This window comes from Didymosphaeria variabile, assembly GCF_027946475.1.
Source record: "Didymosphaeria variabile strain IMI 356815 chromosome Unknown scaffold_9, whole genome shotgun sequence".
NCBI lineage: Eukaryota > Fungi > Ascomycota > Dothideomycetes > Pleosporales > Didymosphaeriaceae > Didymosphaeria > Didymosphaeria variabile.
In genome coordinates, this window is record NW_026611628.1 from 1 (window position 1) to 20,264 (window position 20,264).

The 20,264-nt window shown below is 46.3% G+C and overlaps 5 protein-coding genes across 5 annotated transcripts; 2 read left to right on the forward strand and 3 right to left on the reverse strand.

The window, feature by feature from the left end:
- Positions 1 to 5,291: 5,291 nt before the first annotated feature.
- N0V89_011315 (uncharacterized protein) lies at positions 5,292 to 7,420 on the forward strand (the record flags this gene model as incomplete). The annotated part of the gene is made up of 2 exons (XM_056220047.1): positions 5,292 to 5,299; positions 5,371 to 7,420. The coding sequence occupies 2 exons, from the start codon at positions 5,292 to 5,294 to the stop codon at positions 7,418 to 7,420; spliced, it is 2,058 nt and encodes a 685-aa protein (XP_056065350.1).
- A 6-nt stretch (positions 7,421 to 7,426) lies between these two features.
- On the forward strand, positions 7,427 to 10,791 carry N0V89_011316 (uncharacterized protein; the record flags this gene model as incomplete). Its single annotated transcript, XM_056220048.1, has 2 exons — positions 7,427 to 7,431; positions 7,503 to 10,791. The coding sequence occupies 2 exons, from the start codon at positions 7,427 to 7,429 to the stop codon at positions 10,789 to 10,791; spliced, it is 3,294 nt and encodes a 1,097-aa protein (XP_056065351.1).
- A 979-nt stretch (positions 10,792 to 11,770) lies between these two features.
- On the reverse strand, positions 11,771 to 13,213 carry N0V89_011317 (uncharacterized protein; the record flags this gene model as incomplete). The annotated part of the gene is made up of 3 exons (XM_056220049.1): positions 11,771 to 12,500; positions 12,547 to 12,817; positions 12,868 to 13,213. The coding sequence occupies 3 exons, from the start codon at positions 13,211 to 13,213 to the stop codon at positions 11,771 to 11,773; spliced, it is 1,347 nt and encodes a 448-aa protein (XP_056065352.1).
- A 2,128-nt stretch (positions 13,214 to 15,341) lies between these two features.
- Positions 15,342 to 16,500, reverse strand: N0V89_011318 (uncharacterized protein; the record flags this gene model as incomplete). Its single annotated transcript, XM_056220050.1, has 3 exons — positions 15,342 to 16,109; positions 16,143 to 16,369; positions 16,446 to 16,500. The coding sequence occupies 3 exons, from the start codon at positions 16,498 to 16,500 to the stop codon at positions 15,342 to 15,344; spliced, it is 1,050 nt and encodes a 349-aa protein (XP_056065353.1).
- Positions 16,501 to 18,015: 1,515 nt separating this feature from the next.
- N0V89_011319 (uncharacterized protein) lies at positions 18,016 to 19,803 on the reverse strand (the record flags this gene model as incomplete). Its single annotated transcript, XM_056220051.1, has 1 exon — positions 18,016 to 19,803. The coding sequence occupies one exon, from the start codon at positions 19,801 to 19,803 to the stop codon at positions 18,016 to 18,018; it is 1,788 nt and encodes a 595-aa protein (XP_056065354.1).
- Positions 19,804 to 20,264: the final 461 nt, after the last annotated feature.

Sequence of the window (20,264 nt, forward strand, 5' to 3'; positions counted from 1 at the left end):
TAAAATTATACCTAGATAGTTTATAGAGGTATTAGGCCTTATAGCCTATTTATATAAATAATAATATCTTCTTTTAATTAAGTATCTAAGAGGTCCTTATCTAGAGTTAATACGCTTATAGTATATATTACCTCTATACTTATACTATACTAGGCCTAGAATAATTAAAATAGTAGTAGAGATAGTCTAAGCCTTATCCCTAGCTATGCTCTAGATTTCCCTACTTATAAAATATTCTTTAAATCCTACTATATTAGTTCTTATCTTAATAATTAACTACTCTTTAATTTGGCATCTAATATAAGCTACTTTTGGCCATTAATAATAAGAGTTAAGGCGCTATAGAAGAAGCTCTATAACCTAGATCTAGCTAGTATACCTTTACTAATAGTTATTTTCTATCTTATAGAAAGGTAACTTATTAGTATAAGCTACTATAGGTAGTAACTTAGTTAGATATAAACTAATTACTACGTAGATAGCGGCATATATATTATAGTAATAGCTAGCTAAACTATATAATAGTAGGGGCTTCTATATTATATAATTAATATAGATTAAAGTACACTAGTTAGTGCTTACTCCTAAGTTATTATACCTTAAGTAATACGTATCTATATATAACTACTAGTAGTGTAGTAGAAAATACCTATAGTAATATAGTAATATAATAAACTACTAGATATAGCTATATAAGGTAGGCCTAGGCGTAAGAAGAAATAGAAGGTATAAATATAATAGTAGAATTATATAAAGTATAATTAGACTACTTTCTAGAGTAATATACCCTAAATATAGTAGTACTTAAGTCTCTACTAAATACTAAATAATTACCTATAGAAGCTTACGCAGCTTTTTAGAGATATAAGATATATACTAGCTTAAAAGTAAATAGGGTTAAGTAGTAATAGAGAAACTAAAGTAGGTAGAGTATAGTTATAGATAATATACTAGGGTTCTTTAATACCTAGGGCTAGGTGTTAATACTACTATAGGTTAAATAAATATAAGCTACTTAGAATCTTAATTAATAGTAGTAATTTATATTATTTTACTATTTCTATGGTATAAATAAATTAGAGTACCCTATAATAGGGTACTTAAAAATATTTATTTTATAGTAATTTTTAATATGTGCTTATAAGAGGGCGGGGTTAAGCTAGTTCTTAAACTTAGCTATATTCTCTAATATTTACCTATTTAGTTAGACCTTTAAAGACTAGACCGCGATTATATCTAATAGTAGGCTAGATTAGATAGATTACCTTTATCTTAACTACTATTTTTATTATACTATTATCGTCTTCTTATACCTATTATTACTAATTATAAGAGGCTAAGAGCCTTCTTAAGTACTTAGTTATCTAAACCTTAGAAGCTTAATAGGGGTAACTAAGCTTATATTAAAGTATAAAACCTAAGCTAGAATATAGATAGAAACCTTATTAATTTATAAAAAGTTTTACTCTAGCTATTTTAGCTTACTAAGTATCTAGCCCCTTATAGGTATAGTATAACTTAGTTATAAATAAAGTCTATATCCCTAATTTTTTTAAGGGCTATATATTACCTTTTCTCTATTTAAGTAGAGATATTTATACTTTTATACTTTATTATAGTTTTACTTTTATTAGGGTTAGAGTATTTAGGTTAAGTAATATCTTTAAAGTTAAGAGGTTATTTATATATAGATTAAGACTTTATATATTAGTATTTCTAGTATAGATGTTACGGCTACTATATTATAATAAAATTATAGGACTTACGTTAATAATAGTAGTAACTAATTAGATTATATAGGAGAAGAATATAATTATAAGTTAGATACTAAGTATAATATAGGTATATAAGGAAGTCACGTAATTAGATCTATAGATCTATAGAATAGAGCTATAGAGCCTAGATCTATAGAATCTATAGGTAGAGCCTATAGAGCTATTATTAAATAGTAGTATATAGAGATAATAGATTACTACTAGGTAAGCCTTTATTATTAATCTATAATATAGTTCTCTATATCTAGTTTCCTTATAGAAGATTACTATTAAGTTCTTAGTAATATATTCTTATAGTAGTAATTAATTAGTATTTATACTATACGTAATCTATACTACCCTATACGCTACTTATCTCTTACTAGAACCCTAATAGGGCCATAGCTAGTAATAGAGTCCTAGAGGTCCTATTATAATAGACCTCTTACCTCTAGAAGTAAGTAATATCTATACTTATTAGCCCTTACTAGGTATTTTTAGTAGGCCTTCTATTCTTTACCCCTAGGGGTAGCTTTCTACCTTCTTTACCCCTAGGGATAGCTACTATTTTTATCCCTAGAAGTAACCTAATATTAAATCTAGAGAGGGTAGCTAGTCCTAAATAGGTTAGGGTTAGTTCTTAGGTAAGACTTACTAAGGGGAGGAAAAAGAAGTTCTTATTAATATAGAAGTATTTTATAAAGTGTAATAAGTTAATAAGGAGGCCTAAGTAAATCTAAATAATAGATTAAAACTTAGGTTAAATATAAGTATAAAGGTTTATCCTTATATTCCTATATAGGGATCTTACTTAGTTGCTTAGGAGCCCTAAATAACTAAGTAGGTTACGTAATAACTCTTAGCTACTTAGTTATTTAGGAACCCTAAGTAGCTAAGTAAGTTATATAACTACTATCTAAGTAACTTAGCGTATCTTTATCTTATTATAACCCTAGTTATTATATCTTCTACTTTTATAAGCGCCTAAACTTCCCTACTATTATCTAGTTTATAACACCTAATCCTACCTTAGTAGTATGGTTTAGGGATATAGTATATTAGATTTATATTAAAATTAACCTAACTATTAGTAATAAGCTAACTATTAATAATAAGCTACTATAGGTAGTATAACCTACTATCTATAGTACTAGTAAAAGGGCTATATAGAATTAGAAGAAAGCTAAGTAGTAGTCTTATAAAATCTAGTTAACTATAGTAGTGTTTAGAAATAGTAGAGAAATTAAGTAAGTTAAAAACTAGTTAAAAATATAATAAGAGGTATATATAGGTATTATTAAGGCACTCTAGTTATATAAGGTAGAGTAGATAGTAGTAAAAGTTTTAAGAATAAATAATAACTTTAGATACTTTTTAGAGTATAAGTAGAAACTCTAAAGTATTTATAGCTACTATAAGGTAAAGAAGCTAACTAAGAAAAATAAGAGATTTATTATAAAGGTAATAGATAGGCTAAGTATTCTCTAGATATAAAAGATCTTACTTAGTATAAAGCTATAAATATAGCTATACCTAAGGCCGTCTTAAGTATAAAGCCTATAGTAGATAATATAAGAATAATAAGGCTACTAGTAGTTTTATAATATTAGATTATTTAGTAGTAGTAGGAGCTTATAGAAGTTTAGGTATATAAAAGGCTAAGTAGGTAATAGTAATAGTAATAGTAATAGTAATAGTAATAGTAATAGTAATAGTAAAGCTAGATATATTATAATATAGAATAAACTAGTATCTAGCTATATATTAGTAAGCCTTTAGTAGAGGTCTAGCTCTAATTTAAATAAGATTTTAGTAAACTTAGTAAATCTATATAAAAGAAAAAGGGTAACTAGTAAGTTATAAAGTAATTAAAATACTAGCTATTTATTCTAATTAGTTATCTATTAAAGGATCGTATAGATAGAGCTAGTAAAATATAAATAATAATTACTTATTATTTTATAAATACACCTTATTACTAACTAACCCTATCTAGGTTTCTATAGGTAAAGTTATAGCTTAATACCCTATATAAGAAAATAACTAAGAAAGATATTATTATTACTCTAGATATAGGTTTAATATCTAGCCTTAATAAGATATATAGATCGAGACTTTCTAAAATACTTAATGTGGGCGATAATATAAGTAGGATTATAACGATCTATTTTACTATATTACTCTTTATAAGGGAGCCGCTACATCTCTCTACCTAGTATTAGATATTGAGCTTTGAACCGGGTCTAGAGGAGATTTCGCTGGATCTCGACTACACAGCTGTCTGCGGCAATCTCATACTCTGGGATACGAGTATTAAGACGTTTCGGTTTTGCCACGCTTCCGCATAAGATTTTATGCGTCAGCAAGCCATCTTCTCGCCACTCTCTGCATAAAGTTTACTTGGAGAGATCTGTCTCCGGCAATGTTCACAAGGCCCACCTGACCTCTTTAAAGCGCAGAGCCTATCGCCTATCGCGCAGTTCTATCAGTATGCGGCTCTACATTGGCCGACTCATGTTCGAAATCTCGAGCTATCACACGCAGAGATGCATCATGTGGACGAAAACCTCAAGCATTTCGTGTTCATTGAGGATACTTGGGAAACAAGTCCTCCATTCCTACTTTGGCTTGACTGCATTTGTGAAGTTGTGGAAAAGTCACCTCCATACCACATCGTTGCGTACGATTTCGAGCCCATTCAGAGTCGCAGCATGTCTCCAATATTTACAGCGTGCGCTCTTGGCTTACCGAGCCTGCTCGCGTACATCTTGAAGAACGCTGTTCATTTCGATCTTGAGCAGAGCAGTGAGACTGGGCACACGCCTTTGTATCTTGCTTGCGCTCATGGTCATGCAGAAGTCGTAAGTATGCTTTTGAAGTACGGTGCTAATACCGCAACTGAATGCGGGAATTTTGGTAGCCCTCTGCATGTTGCATGCTTCAAGGGTCGGCAGGCAGTTGTAGAAAGACTGATTAGTCAGGGTATATCAGACAGTCCGAGCACCGCCTTCCAAAGCGCTTTTGAAGCTGCATGTATTGGCGGACACGAACCGGTTGCACGCTATTTGGTTGAGAAAGGACCCTGGATCCGAAACGCACAGAATCTCGAGAGCTTCCTACAGCAAGCGATCGAAGGTGGTCTTGCAAGCCTCTCGGGATGGCTTAGTCTTCCTGCCACGACGACTAGATATACCGGCAAAGATCAAAATGCTAGCGGTCATCAAGAAGTACTCATTAGGAGCGCCGTCCAGCGAGGGAACGTTCAAGTTTTACAAGGGCTTCTCCGCAACAGGCCTCAATGGAAAAGTCTGCTGCCGGCGGATGCAATTGCAACAGCTGCACAGTCTGGCCACGCGCACATGGTGACTTCCTTGCACAACCAAGGACTAGATCCCGATGTGGAGGGACCTTTCGGGTCCTCGCTGCGATGTGCTTGCGCATCAGGGAACGAGCGAGTAATTCGAGAGCTTCTGAGCGTGTGTGTCGCTATAAAGACATCAAAGACCTCTGGTGACGCACTACAAGTCGCCGCCCAGAATGGCTACGTCAATATCATTAAAGTCCTTCTAGAAGAAGGAGTTGATATCAATTCCCCGACAAAACCATTCGGGAACAGTTTGCAGGCAGCATGCTTTCGTGGACACAAAGCCACTGTAGAATTTCTGCTAGATCGCGGCGCAGACATGTACCAGAAGGGCGATCACGGGGATGCTCTGCAGGCAGCTACCACCGCCGGCCATGTTGGTGTTGCGTCATATCTTCTTGAAAGAGGCTATGTAGCAATAGGTGCGTTACCAGGCGTTGCACGTGGTGATGAAGAGACCTCACAGCGACCCGCTCGTGGTCGCCGACTACAATTTCAGCAGCCTGTAGACGATGAAGGCCCTATAAAGAAATATGCGACATCCTCTACGGATAATAGCTCCTCAGAAGATGGCTCACAATCGGACGAGGGAGTCGAAGGTGAAACAGGCGTCTCTCAAACGCTCGATATACCTCAAGGGCACTTTCAGCTGGCTGCGTACCTGGGAAACCTTCCTATCCTCCGCCAACGTTTGTTGCAGCTCGTACCAGGTTTAGGAGCTAGCGTAGAGGTTGCTCTTTGTATTAAAGCCGCCGCGTCGTCAGGTCAGTTGAACGCACTAAAGCTACTAACGTTGGAAGGGCTCAAGTATATCGAATTCGTCCAGTTCGACATCGTATCGATACTGTGTATGATCATACAGAGTAGCCAATTCGAGGCCTTTGTCTTCGTACTAGGCTGGTACTTCGAACTCAGCGACGTAGAACAGTTCGATTGGTACAAGGTACTCAACACGGCTGCTGGAACAACAGAACCGAAGTTCATGGTATCACTGATGAAAAGCATACCAGACACATCTCATCTAGATGCACTTCTGGCTGCTCTTCCCATCGCAGTCCAAGACGAAGCGACTGGTGTGGCCACATTACTCTGGAACGTTTTGGGCCAATGCCCTCTGTCACTGGTCGATTTGGAACGTCCGTACGCCATTCAACGTGTCCTGTTTTTGCAGCCCTACATTGATACGTCTAGTGACGTCGGTAGGAAGCGAGCAGAACACCAGCTACAGACCTTGATCATCATATCTCTCGAGCAGTCTGACCGAACCCTGCGCCATGAGCTACTAGAAATTGCCGTTCGTGCCGGCTTCGATGCTGGATTTTTCTTCGTCGTACTCATGCAAGCCTGTCAGCGTGGTTTAGGGTCGTTCATAGATACTCTCGCGTACCTCCAGAAGAGTCTGGTAGTTCGCCAAGCTCACGTTCACAAACTCCTCTCCATGGCCATATTTTCCGGTCACACGAAGATCGTTCGGGCCATCATCGAAGAAGTTCCAGAAGAAACCTCCTTCGATGACCTGAGCTTATACATAAGCGATAGTCTGGTATCCGCCGTATCTCGTGGGCATCATAAAATCATCAAATGCCTCCTCAGCATTGACAAGTACCGCTCCTCTATTCTGGAACTGGGCGGTGGGTCCCTATTGGGTCGTATGTTGGCTGGGGCTGCCGAAGCTGGACACCTCCGTCTTGTGCGCCTATGCTATGAAGAAGGGGCGGACATCAATATGCATATTCCTTCGGTGCATCCTGTAACATCATCAAAAGAGTATGCGCGTGCGCTTCTTCGTGGCAAACAGAAGCGACCTGTGGAACTTGATCCACAGGAAGCGTTGCACTACCGCGATTCGCAGCCATCGGGCCTCCGTATCCCGGCCAGGGGTTTCGTGGAAGCGGTGCCTGAGGGTGCCACTATAACTCCGCTACAAGCTGCTTTGCGTGGCTATAATCGCCTTCGCAAGGTGGCTGAAGGTCCCCGAGTACCGTATCGCCACCTTGCCGGCCTGATAAATGCCGAAGAGCAACGAAATCTGATAGTCTCCGAGCTGTTACAGCAAGGTGCTGATCCTAACGATCATGGGAGTGATTCTAGATTGCCGCTACAGCTTGCGGCTACCTACGCTGGAGATGACGTTATTCAGCTTCTCCTCGAGAAGGATGCAACGGTTGACGGCTTCGAGGGAGGCGAGAACGCAAGTCTGATAGCATTAGCAGCAGCTAGGCAAGACGAAGTGGCCTTCCGTGTCATAGCACGTCTTGCAACAGCTCGCTCGCATATCTCTGGTGGGACACGCAAAAGATAGTCCAGGATGTTGTCCGTTCTCTGGAGTCTTATATATCGCCATGGGGAAAACATGGACGAAGTATCCTTTTCAACGGAAACAGCATGCCGAAAAAACCACTTTCCCTCACCCTGGCTAAAAGACTCATGGACGGAGGCATACTAGTCGTCCTCCGAAAGCTGTTCGAGTACATGCCTGATCTCGACATTAGTTTCAAACGCAAGCCAGTATTCATGACTGTCGCTGAATACCATACGATCGATGTCGGTAGTGTTTTTTCTGACACGTTGAGAGTGGCTGCTGTAGCAGGTAACCTAGCGACTGTACAGTTGCTCATCAAACATGGAGTCTCGCTGGATCTGAACTTGTGCGGGGAAAGCGCACTCGATGGGGCCGCGCGCTTGAACCAGCTTCCCGTTCTGAAGGCACTATTGAAGGCAGGAGCCAAGCCGACAGTCGAAGGAGTCATTCACGGTGGCAGCGTCAACGCTCTGAGATTGATTCTTGACAAAAGTGCCGTTGCCATTGAAGACTCCGCTCTTGAACAAGCTGTGAAAGTAGGCAACGAAGACTTTGTTGAAGCAATCCTCGAACGGACCGGAAGCTCGATTGAGAATTCCAACGCGTTGTCATATGCCTGCGACATCGGCAATCTGTATCTGATCGATAAACTTCTACAGGCAGGGTCACCAGTCAACCATCTGGTTGAAGCTGAAGTATATCCGAGACGTAAACGTTCGCCTTTGTTGATAGCTGTCAAGCGGGGACACGAACGCACAGTCAGAAAGCTACTGGAGAATGGCGCAGACCCTAACCTGAAGACTGACGATGACCTCACATTCCCGTTGATAGCAGCTACTCACGAAGGGTGTCTCGAAATTGTCCAGCTGCTTCTCCAGCATGGTGCTGACGTAAATTGTGAAATGGCGAAACAATCGAGCATCCACCAGCGCTGGGCAGAGCCGAGAGGTATGTCTCTCAACTTTGACCAAGACTATCTGGACGATGACGAGTCAGAACGGGAACATGAGATCGAGGGTTCTATTGATGATGAAGTCGCCTCGCATGCGTCTCAACAAGATTCGTTTCACACCAAGCTCTCGTATGTTTTAGAGTTGTTGAGCCTCTCTATCCCTTCGCGAAGTCTCTCAATGACAGACGGGATTCCATCAACACCTCTCCAACTGGCGTGTGAATATGGGGCCTCTGATATAGCTAGAGAACTGATCGCACATGGCGCATTGGTTGTCGATGAGGCTAACACGAAACCTCAAAACCTTTTCTCCGGCTGTTTTATCGGCGATTGGTCAACCTCCATGAGAGAGGTCTTGCAGATGTTGTGCGAGTACGCCCTGCATTTGCCTCAGTGGGACGACATCGGACTCGCCTCATTCGCAAAAGCTGCAATCGCGAGATGCTCAGAAGGATTCGAACTTCTGGCAAGTTACTTCCCTCCAAGTCCGATTTTGTTGTCTTTCGCTTGCATGTGTGGCTCGACTTGTACAGCTCGAACTTGTGTGGAACAAGGAATCCTAATTGACACTCTATTGCCCCATGGTCTTGCGCCGCTTCACCTTGCGGCTTTATTTCTGCAAGATGATCTGGTCGCTGCCCTACTCAAGGATGGTGCGGACCCTAACCTCCCCGATGCTCTTGGACAAACGCCACTTACCCGTGCTATTTCGGGCCTTCAAAAACTGCTTCAAGTTGGTGAAGATGAAGTAGAGGATCTGATACCTTTGCATATTATCTCTTTCGAGCGAGTCGTACAATTGCTTCTAGACAGTGGTACTGATGTCGATAGTGGCAGCACAGTTGAAGACAAAGCTCTCCACCTAGTATGCTCCATGGGCCACGTACCTGTAGCTCGTTCGCTCATCGAGAAGTCCAAAGAGATTGACCAGTGGGCGGGAGGCCATGGAACACCCCTTTTTGCTGCTCTGGACGGGGATCGACCAAGCATTATTGAGATCCTGCTCGAGCATGGTGCCGACCCTAACCAGACACGAGAGCTCGACTCGAGCGATCCGCGTGGTCGTTTCAAGCATCTTCACAAGAGCAGTGCAAACTCACATCGGGGACCAGTTGCGCAGACTGCCGTAGAAGCGGCCCTTGGGAAAGAGTCGCCCTTACTTCTTCGGACTTTCTTGTCTCTTGCTCCGGACTTGGATGTTTCCGATCTACTCATGACGGCATTGAAAGCTAGTTTCAGACGACCGGGATCGTTGCCGCCATATAGTGACCAGACAGGACGTTCACCTTCGGAGAAATCAGATTTCGAACTAGTCTTGAACGCTCGCAAGGACTTGTATGTGTCTGAGAAAGTTATGGAACGCCTGTTGGAACTTGGTAACGGTGTGCAATCCGAGCTGCTCAAATATGCGCTTAGCCGCCGCGAACGAGGTATGCCAGCCCAACTGATCGGACGAGCGACGTCCCGTCTACGGAATTATTCCAATTCTTCATACGAAAGCTGGAGACGCACCGATTCGGAAGAATTCAGTGATTATGATGATAGCGATCAAGGGTTTGCGAAAGACGCCAATTCAACTTGGTATAGTGGGAACGAAGACAGCGATCGACATTCAGAGAAGGATAACGATCAAGGGCATGTAGGAGAAGGCGAATCATTCACCACTCACCATGGCAGCAGCAAACTGGATGCTGTTTTGACAAGGGGTGACCTGTTCGCAGAGAGGAGGCTATTTTATGATATCAAAGATGCTGAACTGGAGAACAGTAACGTTGATCACGCTCTTATACTGGCTTCTGAGACAGATCGTGAGCCATTGGCCAGGCTTTTGCTCGAGAAAGGCGCATCGGCATCTCGCAGTATCAATGGACGAAACGCATTGTCCGCAGCGTCTTACGCCGGCTCAATCTCGGTTCTAAAGCTTCTCCTGAATGCTCCCGGCTTTCATATCGAACTCACTGATCAATACGGACGTACGCCGTTGTGGTGGGCCGCAGCGGGTGGCAACGTCCAAATCATCAGGCTGTTGCTGAACCAATGCCAAAGCAATCCATCCAAAGCAGATTGGCTTGACCGATCTCCAGCTATGATAGCTGCTATGAAGGGTAATTATTCCGCAATGGATTTGCTATTGAGTAAGGTCTTTAAGAGAACAGATCTAGAGTATGATGCCACTCTCGGAGCTTTCGCAATCAACGGTCGACAGCCATGGTTATCTTGCGATATCTGCACGGCACCGATCCAGTTGTCACACCATCACTATCACTGTAATACCTGTTCTGGGGGAGACTGGGACATGTGCAAAGAGTGCAAAGAAGGCGGGGCGTCGTGTCATGACCTTTCACATGAGTTGGTTGAACGTGTGATGAGGGACGGTGCCTGGGTTGAACACAAGGGTGAGAGATTGCCTTTTTTGTAGTGGTGGTATCATCCCTATGAAGACCTCTGATGACGTCAACGTTGCGCGCCATTTCTTTGCTTCCATTCACGTTCGCCTACAAGATCACCCTTGCGTTGACGTTGGCACGGACGCGTTACGTTGGGAGAAGTAGCTTTTGGCTGAGATTAATTCACTGCCGCCGCTTTCCAGAATATCTTCGACATGAGTCTAAATCTCATAGAGCTTGTCAACACATGTCACATTCATATTTGGGAATTACATGACGTAGTTGAGACCGTCACGCATTCCGGTCTGAGTCGGCGGCGGGTGATATCCCACTCAAGGCAGGGAAAAATCTGCGAGCCACTCTCCCTTCCTATTTACCTTATCCTATATCCCGTCGAAAACGAGTTAGAGATGACTCGTATTGTGCAAAGAAGGCCTGACGATGAACGTGAGCCCATAGGCTGCAAACATCCTCTAAGTAGAAAGTTTGTCGCAGTGCCCATCTGAGGGGCTGCAAATGTAACCTAAGTAGTGTTCCAATATCATTAAGGGTCAGCGCAACGCATACCGGGGTACGAGAACATCAGGTGGACCAAAACATAGAGTTGCTTACATGCTCATTTCGAGAAGAATATACCACTAACTATAGTCGGTCAGGTGTTGTTTCTATCTAACTTCTGTGATTTTACCGTAGAAACTCGACATAGATTGCGCTATCTAAGCAGGGTGGTCGAAGACTGTGCTTCAGTACTCGGCTTTCACCATGCCATACTCTTTCCCAGCACATTTGAAAGCAAGCACTATTCTCGCACCCTCGACCTTGACGAGCAAATTGTATTTCACCACGCTGTACTTTGTTCCGTCTGAGATTCTTCTCTTGGTCTTATAGTGCTCGTCTCATATACACGTTATTCCATCGCACGCGTGGTATCGCTAGTGTGGGTGATATCTGACCGCGGTACAATTATTGTAACCATACCGAGTGTATAACTAGGGTTCTCTCTGCGTCGGTTCACTTTGTATCTTCGGGCAATCTGCGCCACTCCATCGCTGCACTGATGAAAAGAGCAACGATGGAACTTACAAGGGTCAGCAGAAACACGTTCCACAAAGCCTCCCCGAATACATCGATCACCTTGTCTAGTAATTCTGGGCTGATTAACCGCCGAAAGTCTTTTGCGCCTGCCGCGACCACTGCTGCACCATCTAAGCCGTCGATCCCGCGTAAACTTTTCAGAAGGGTGTCCGTGAAGAGATTCTGGGCGATGCTGGGTCCCAAGGAGGCGCCGAGGCATTCGAAGAAAATGACGAAAACGCAGCCTGTCGGCACGTCCTCCTTGTCGAGAACTACCTGCACCGCCAGGACCGGTATCTGCCCACAGATACCGTAGCCAATGCCGCTGGCGATCTGGTATCCGATCCAGCTCGACGCTGGGCTGTGCGCATTGAGAAGTTTAAAGAGCCCACCGCCTGCGGCAAGGGTAGGAGCACCAATCCACATGAACGGGACGTAGTAGCCCACTTTGGAAATGACCCAGCCAGCCGCAAAAGTTGAGAACATGGTTGAAATGGCAAACGGAAACATGTAGATGCCCGAGTCTTTGGCGCTGGTGTCTTTGACGGACTGGAAGTATATAGGCCAGTAGTATGTCTGCACGGTTATGGCCAGTTGGAGGAACATCATGAAGCCGCTCGCTACGCAGACAGTGCGATTCGCGAACAGATAGAGTGGAACAGTACAGCTAGATAGGTCAGCGGTGGCCAAAGTGCGTTCGCGGCAAGACTTACCTGTTTGTGTCCTTCATTTGCATCACAAGGAACAGGATCAAGGTCAGGCCAAATCCGATCAAGCAGCCATAAACCTTTGCATTAGACCATGGATAGACGATGCCTCCCCATTGCAGAGCGAGCATCAGGCATACGACCGAGCCAATCAAAACAGTGGCGCCTGGTAGATCTAGCTGACGTAACTTTATCTTGGGAGGTAGTCCTGCTTTCACTGCCATCGGGGGCGTCCGGAGAGCGAACCATATCTGAGCGAGCCCAACGGCTCCAACAGCTGCGAACTGTCAGCATACAATGTTGCGGCGACGGTTTCGAATTACCTACGAAGATTGACCCAGAAGCAGAACCGCCAAGTGAGCTTTGAGTTGTCCGTTATGGCTCCACCAACGAGCGGACCCAGCACAGATCCAACGCCATAAACGATAGAGATAAGTCCCATCAGGACCGGGCGTTTCCTTAGCGCCACACAGTATGAGATGATAATGGCCGCTCCGCTCATCAAGCCCGCAGCGCCCACGCCTGACACTGCGCGTCCCATAATGAGAGTTGTCGAGTTCTGGGCTACAGCGCAGATGACAGAGCCCAGTTCGAAGATGAGCAGCAGGACAATGTATGACCACTTGACGTTGTAGAAAGTGAAGATACGACCGCAGGTAGGGAGAAAGGCCATCTGAGTGATTTTGTACGCGGAGCCGTACCAGCCGATGTCGTTGAGGCTGTTGAATTCACTAGTGATGCGAGGTATTGCCGTTGCTTGGACATTTGTTAGATTGGCATTGCCACGCTGCCGACCCGAAGATACATACCTAGAATGGTATTATCGAGGGACAACACGAAACCGGAACTCATCAAAGCCATTCCCAGATACCACAAGTCCCAACCTTCGAGAAAGGCGGGTGTATCCTCGTCGCTCGATGCATCGTCGCTCGTTGCCGCCAAAATCGCATCGTCGTTCTTTTCGCATCCTGCTTCCCCAGCGATATGCCTCTCCTCTGGAGTGATGGGTGGCATGCTTGCAACGAAATTGGGGTAAGAGAATGCAGTTTCAGAGGGCAGAGAAACAGAACGACACATGGGCGGCTGGGAAAAGGGCGCACTGTCGAAACAAAACTGGGAGCTTCAGGCAGCGCTTTAGGCTTAGACATGTGGGGGCGTCAGCTTGACCTCGACCGAGCCGGCGACGTAAAACGCCGTTGACGCTAACACCTTGGATTATCGGAGGCTCAAACAAACTTTAGTGCAGTCAGACTCAGAACCGAAGGATGTCTAGTCCTTAGTAACTACTAAGTAATCAGAACTTCCGTCGCTTAACCTACTTAGGCATACTAAGACATATAGTACTGTATTATATGGTGTGACAGGATGTACGGGACTTTTCCGTCTGATACCGTATCCGCATATCCCTACTTACGGTCGACTCCGCCCAAGCCCAACCTGAGTCTAATGCGACTATCTGCTAATGCTTTGTGACTGTATTTGTGCAGTAGCCCGCGGATGCTAGGTCCTTAGCAAGGTAAATTGACCGTCATCAATCGAGACGGCAATGTGGGCATAGGCTAATTACACTTTTCAACTACAGCGTGCTCGGTCCTGCGCCGGTGCGATTTTACACCTTCTTTCAGAGAGTTAGTACTGATTCCACCAGTGTGGGCATGCAGGTCGCGCGTATGTTGAGGGACAAGGTTAGCAGATGTTGTGTTTGATACCCTTGTCAGACTTACCAATGCGCTCTAGGATGCTAGTACACCAAGCAACTTCACCTCCAGTATACCCATTCGGATCGGGCTCTACAAACACTCGTCCTTATCCTTGTTCACATGATTATTGAAGACGTTGGACTATCTGCCCCTTCTGGTCCTAGTATCGGGTTGTTATGTATCAATGATAAGCGAGTATCCATCCACATGAGTTCATAAGCGGCTCGTTGTACAATGAGGTGGAGGGTGCTAACCGGGTCCTCCACTTGGCATTGCGTGTGTCGATATGCTATAGGTACAACAGGCCACCTTCCCACCGGAAAACCCACCGGAAGCCCACCAAAACCCACCGGAAACCCACCGGAAACCCACCGAATACTAAGATGATCTTGCCACGACACGTTAACAGCCACTGGAAAAGCAGTGTTGAGAAGTCTATGCGATAACTCCAGACGGATCATCAAACGGTATATGCAGACCCCTGCGAGATTGTTACTCTATGCGCATCACTGGTACATTTGACATGATATTCTTCGGCGCGCGTATATTCAGCCTAAGCTGGTGCATCGGAGGGATTTCAGATCGATCATCATACTGTGTTACTCAGACGGAACTTCCGCTGAGTAGAGCCCTGACGCCTTCAATACTCCCGACGCATACTCGTCAAACACTACCCCCGACACCGTCGCCTCCGTCGGAAGGCTGTATCCGAAACCAGAGTACTAGCGTACTTAAGGCCCAGCAGTCGCTAGAGACATAGACAACAGCGCTGCGGACGATGCCAAGTAGAGCTAGAACAACCACACCACAGGTGACGCCGAACAAGCCAGGCATACGATTGATCCCTTATCCCTCTTGGGAACCCGGCTCAATCGTCGCCTATCGTGATTTAGCGACGGTGTTCAATTATCTTGGATTGCTGTACTACCAAGCTTATTTCAGGTCTTTCCAATTTTTTACCCCCGTGATTGCATTATTCCTCATGTACGATTGGTTTGAAAATGATTGAATTCTCACACACACTCGATCTCGGGTCATGAGATAGAAATCATACTTTGTCATTTCGACAATCGGATTCGTATCGTCTTTCCGCGGCCAAGCTCACCACTCTGCCTTGACCGCCTCTTCCACCCTATTTCCAGCGCGGTCAAAAAATAGCTTCTTGCCACTCCTCAAGCTTTCTTGCAAGAGTGTACCAATATAAACTGCCAGCACACTGCTCTCCAAATCAATAGGTACCGGCTTATTTTCCAGCACCGCATCCACAAACTGCTGCGCCTCCTTCACAAACGCATGCTCAAACCGTTCAAAGAAATTTTGCGGGATATCTCTATAGATACCATCTGCTGTATGGCTCTCTAGTAGACTAGATGCAGGATGCGCATTCACAGAAAGCTTTCCTATTGTGCCGATAACATCAGTCATATCGTGCTGCCCTGGTGAATTCATTCTGGAGCTGAAAAAATAGGCGATCTGGCCCTCGAAGAATTCTACAACGCCAACCCCATTATCGACATCTCCATACTTGACGAGTTCTGGCTCCAGTGCTGCAACACCGACGGCCGTGACAGTTCTTACTTTTGGCAAAGCCTTGTCCGGAGTACCTGCGGACAAGAACCACAGCGCCAGGTCGATATCATGGATATTGCAATCAACAAAGATACCGCCACTAAACTGCGCGTACTGTACAAAAGCACCGCTAGCGTCGTACTTGTCGCAGGTTTGAGAGCGGAGGATAGTAGGACGCCCTATAGAGCCTGCGACTGTAGACCGGTACGCCGCAAGATAGGAAGAGTCGAAGCGCCTGGAGAATCCGCACATGACCTTTAGATCTGGGTGGGTGCGGGCAGAATCGAGGACGTTTTGGCACTGTGGTTGATGGTTAGCTCACGTGTCCACTACTACGTCGATGGGCAGCATAGGTACCAGAGACAATTCCGTGCTCAAGGGTTTTTCACATAGTACATGCTTCCCTGACTCAATCGCCTTGATCGACTGTTCCGCGTGAACACTCGTAATTGTTGCTATACACACTGCTTCCAGTCCCATGTGGTTCAGCATCTTATCATAGTCCTCGTATATGGTGACGCCCCATGGCTCGAGGTTCTCCTTCGCCCACGCAATTTCCCCTGGGGTCCGGTGAGAATACCGCTATTAGGTTAGCACGTGGTGTTTGGTGCAGGAAGTTATGGGCATGGCGAGCACCCATGCGGCCAAGTCCGGAGACCGCAATGCGTAGACGGCGAATTTGATGGCCCATGGTGAACCCCGAGAAGGGAATAAGTGTATGCTTGTCGCTTGAAGCAGAGGCAAAAGAGAGACGATATAGTGGCGTACGTGCAGACGCAATCGCGGACTTGTGGTGTTATAGACAGCTCGCCTATATGCTTTGCTTGTATCTTCGGCGGGTTAATCCCGTGGGTACGGTGGATTGATAACCCCCAGGTCGCCGCACAGCGTGCAACTGGGCTGCTTTGGTCATAAGGCGGCTCATTTCCATACATCATTGCCGCATGTGAAATTGGTCGCTAACATGACAACTTCCCAGCGTATTGGCACTGGAAGCATGCATTTCTCGCGATATCTTGGTGGGGTTAGTGATGCATATGTTACATTTTCTCCCTCCCTGGTTAGCAGCTGTGAAATTCGGTGCTCATGCTTGAGTGTGACTAGTAAGCGATGCAGGTCTACTGCAGACTCATATCCTATCATTGTCCGTCCGCCACTTATCGCGACCTCCGTTGGCCGCGATAACTATTTGACAGTGAACGCTAATGTTGTGCCAAGACGTGCCTGTAAATGTTGAAGCTTGCGCCGGTCTTCTCGGGGAAGGATTGCTGCGATGTATGACGAAGTCCGTGATGTCCGTGATGTCCTTATTTACAGGTCCACGAGTCTGCTATTAGAGATTATGCAAACTCTTCTGCAGAGTTTAGGTACTGATTTGTCGATCGACCAGACACGTTCGCCATCAAGAGTCGCACAGGTCACCTGAGTCGTGAGTCACTACGGTCTCCCATGCCCTAGCCATGTATAGCCATGTATCCGTGCACGATACGGCGGAGCATGGGTCTAGCCCGCTGGTTGCAGGCTATTCGTTAGCAACTACGCTCTCCCTTGCCTCTTACCCCCAGTCTCGCACGACAGCCGGTTGATTATCTCCTCGCCAAGTGACATCATCAACCACACGCTGCTGCATTGCGTACGCACGCGAGAGAACTCGATACAGCCGCCGGTTAATCACCACTCCGGTCCGCTCCCTGATACCCGCTAGCGTCCGCTGCCTAGTTGCCGCTAGCGTCCGCCCCCCTAGTTGCCGCTTAGCTGCCGCTAGCGTCCGCTCTCCCCATGCCGCTAGCGTGGGGTGTATACGAGTAGTCGGCGCTAGCGCTCACTTGTCGGTTGCTGCTGGCGTTCGATCCGTCCGCGCTCCAAATCGCCGCTACTGTCGCCTGCGTGCGCCATTCTTAATGCATTGCTTCGTATGGTCAAAGCGCACTACTCGATTACGACTAGCTGGACGAGTATGGCGAGCATCACGGCAGAGAAGAGCGGCATTGGTGGAGTAATTGTGGATGTGATTGCCTAACTGCGCACGGACGAGTACACTATGCGAAAACGATCTGTCTGACCACCTCGGCCGCCTCTTTCAAATGCTCACAGAACTGTGTCGCGCGACCACGCTCCGAAGTCACCACGGAAAAGTAAACACTGCACGCGCAAATTAGCGCTCTTCCTGAAGCCTCGAAGCGTCCAAACACCAACGAAAAGATCATCAAATGGTCAAAGGAGGGATGAAAACGTACCTCTCGTCATAAACCTCGTAATGCGACCAGACAGCTTCAGGGGCCTTCCACATGCACCCTTTCTCCAGCATTCCCGTTTCAAAGCAATTGCTCATCATGACCCTCGGCCTCACCTTCTTGTAGACTGGGTCTTCGTATAAGGCCGGCACTTGCTCACCATTCTCCAGAAGAGCACGCAGGGCCGTAAGATTACGCTCCCAGCCAAGGTTCCTACCAGCTTTGTTGATGGACGCGATGTGCGCGCGGGTAGCCTTGATCAGCAGGGCGCGGCGCTCGGGCAGATCGACGGACGGATCGCGCGCAGCAGCCAAAAAGGCGGCGACCTGGGGGTTGACAACTTGAATGATATCAACGCGGCCGAGGTGGTAATGCGCTTGGTTCACAGTTTCCCAGCATGGGGGCGTGTAGCCGAACGTTGAATGGGCGGCAAGCTGAACGACCAGTTGAAAAACGCTCTTGGGAGACATTTTCACGGCCCGGAGTGCCTTGGAGCCGTAGCCTTCGAAGGAGAAGTACGCATGTTCGGCGTCCTTGATGCTGTCGGCATATTGAACTCGCACCTTTTCAATGTGCGCTTCGAGTTTCAAGTCGATCTTCAGGGGCAAAGGTTCGAGCGTGGTGGTAGTGGTGGCCGACATAGTGCCAGCTTCTGTGTGGGAATGGCTGCTGATGGCGGCGGCTATGGCATCATTCAACTTACCCAGCGTCAGGGCGTCCAGCATAGTGTGTTCGCCGATTGTGCCGGAGGCTCCGTTGCTGCATACGACAAACTGCAGCGATTTGTCATGCCATCGATTTGCTGCATCCTTCTCGCCTCCAAAGTGGAACTGTCGCCCCCTCTCCGCGGCGGTCGTGGGGTTAGCTTCGTCCAAGGAAACACTAAACGCAGCGGCCTCGATCGTCTTTATATTTGCAGCGTTCTGCGAGTCATGAAGCTGGAGCTGTTGTCTTGCTTCGGCCCATGGACGCCTGTTGTCTGCGGTTAAGATGGTGACAAAAGAACGAGCCACCGGCTGACGCAAGATTAGCTCGAACGCAGTGAACAACTCTTGATAGGTCGCCGGCTGGTCCCTTGTACAGAGACTCAGCTTGTAGGCGTGACCCTTCCAAAAAACAACACAGTAGTCGTTGTTCGGGTGTTTCACCATCTCATCGCTGTCAACGCCAGGAACGCGTACAGTGTTGAATATCCATTTATGGAACGCGGTTGTCAACTCTCGTTCATTCAGCACCTCCGGCTCGACAAGTCCTGCGTCCAGCTTCAGCTTGAAGTTGTTGATTGTGTATGCTAGAAGAGCAGCTCGCTCTGCTTGCGAGTGCTGTCGTGTGCTGAGCGGATGGCTGAACCAGAAGCTAGTGCATGGAGTGAGCGACACTCTACGGTCGAGGAAGCCGCGCTGAAGTTGAAGCTCATATTCCCAGTTTTCGACGCTTGGGTCTGCAGCTCTAGCGGCGGCACGGCTGTATAGGAGTTGGCCTTGACCGCCTGGCTGTTTGAAATCTTCGACGGCGCGCAAGGTGTTCGCAAATTCCGAAGGAGTTGCGAAGGCCTTGACACCTGTGAGGAACGCATCACACAACGCGTTGATGTCTGGTAAGGGAAATCTAGGCAATCGGTTCGGAGCGAAGCGATACTCGCGTTTTGTTGCACCGTTGGAGCTTGTTGTGCCATTCACGATGCCTTTTGATGGGACGATTTCGTTCGCTGCATTTTCTGTAGGCTTCAAAATAGTTCCGTCCTGAATTGCGCGCGACATTGCGGTGAAACACGAGGATAAGTTGGTAAAGAGAAGGCTGTACGAAACACAATCTTCCGGACAGAGTAGATGGAATAAGCCCAGTCAACTGTATGTGTGACTCAACTCAATGTCTCCGCAATGAACTTTGCATTGGTTAAATGAGCCAAGCTTGCGGCTTCTCCAAAGTCATACAAGGATTCAGGAAAAGAGGTCAGGGATGCGAGTCTCGATAAGCTTTATCTGCCGTCCCTGGTTAGCGTGGAACTGACCAGGGGCCTTGGCAGTTCCTACGGGATCCTTTGTCTTATCCACGCGGGGTAGTTCCTTCGTCTTACCCACGCTGGGTAGTGCCTTCGCACACTACTACAGGTGGAACGTGTGACGAGTAAGTACTAGCAAGGGTGCCGAAATCTAGACCCAGGTTAAGCATGCCGAGAATTGCTTGCCGGACCGTTTTTCCGACATGTTTGCTTTCCTAC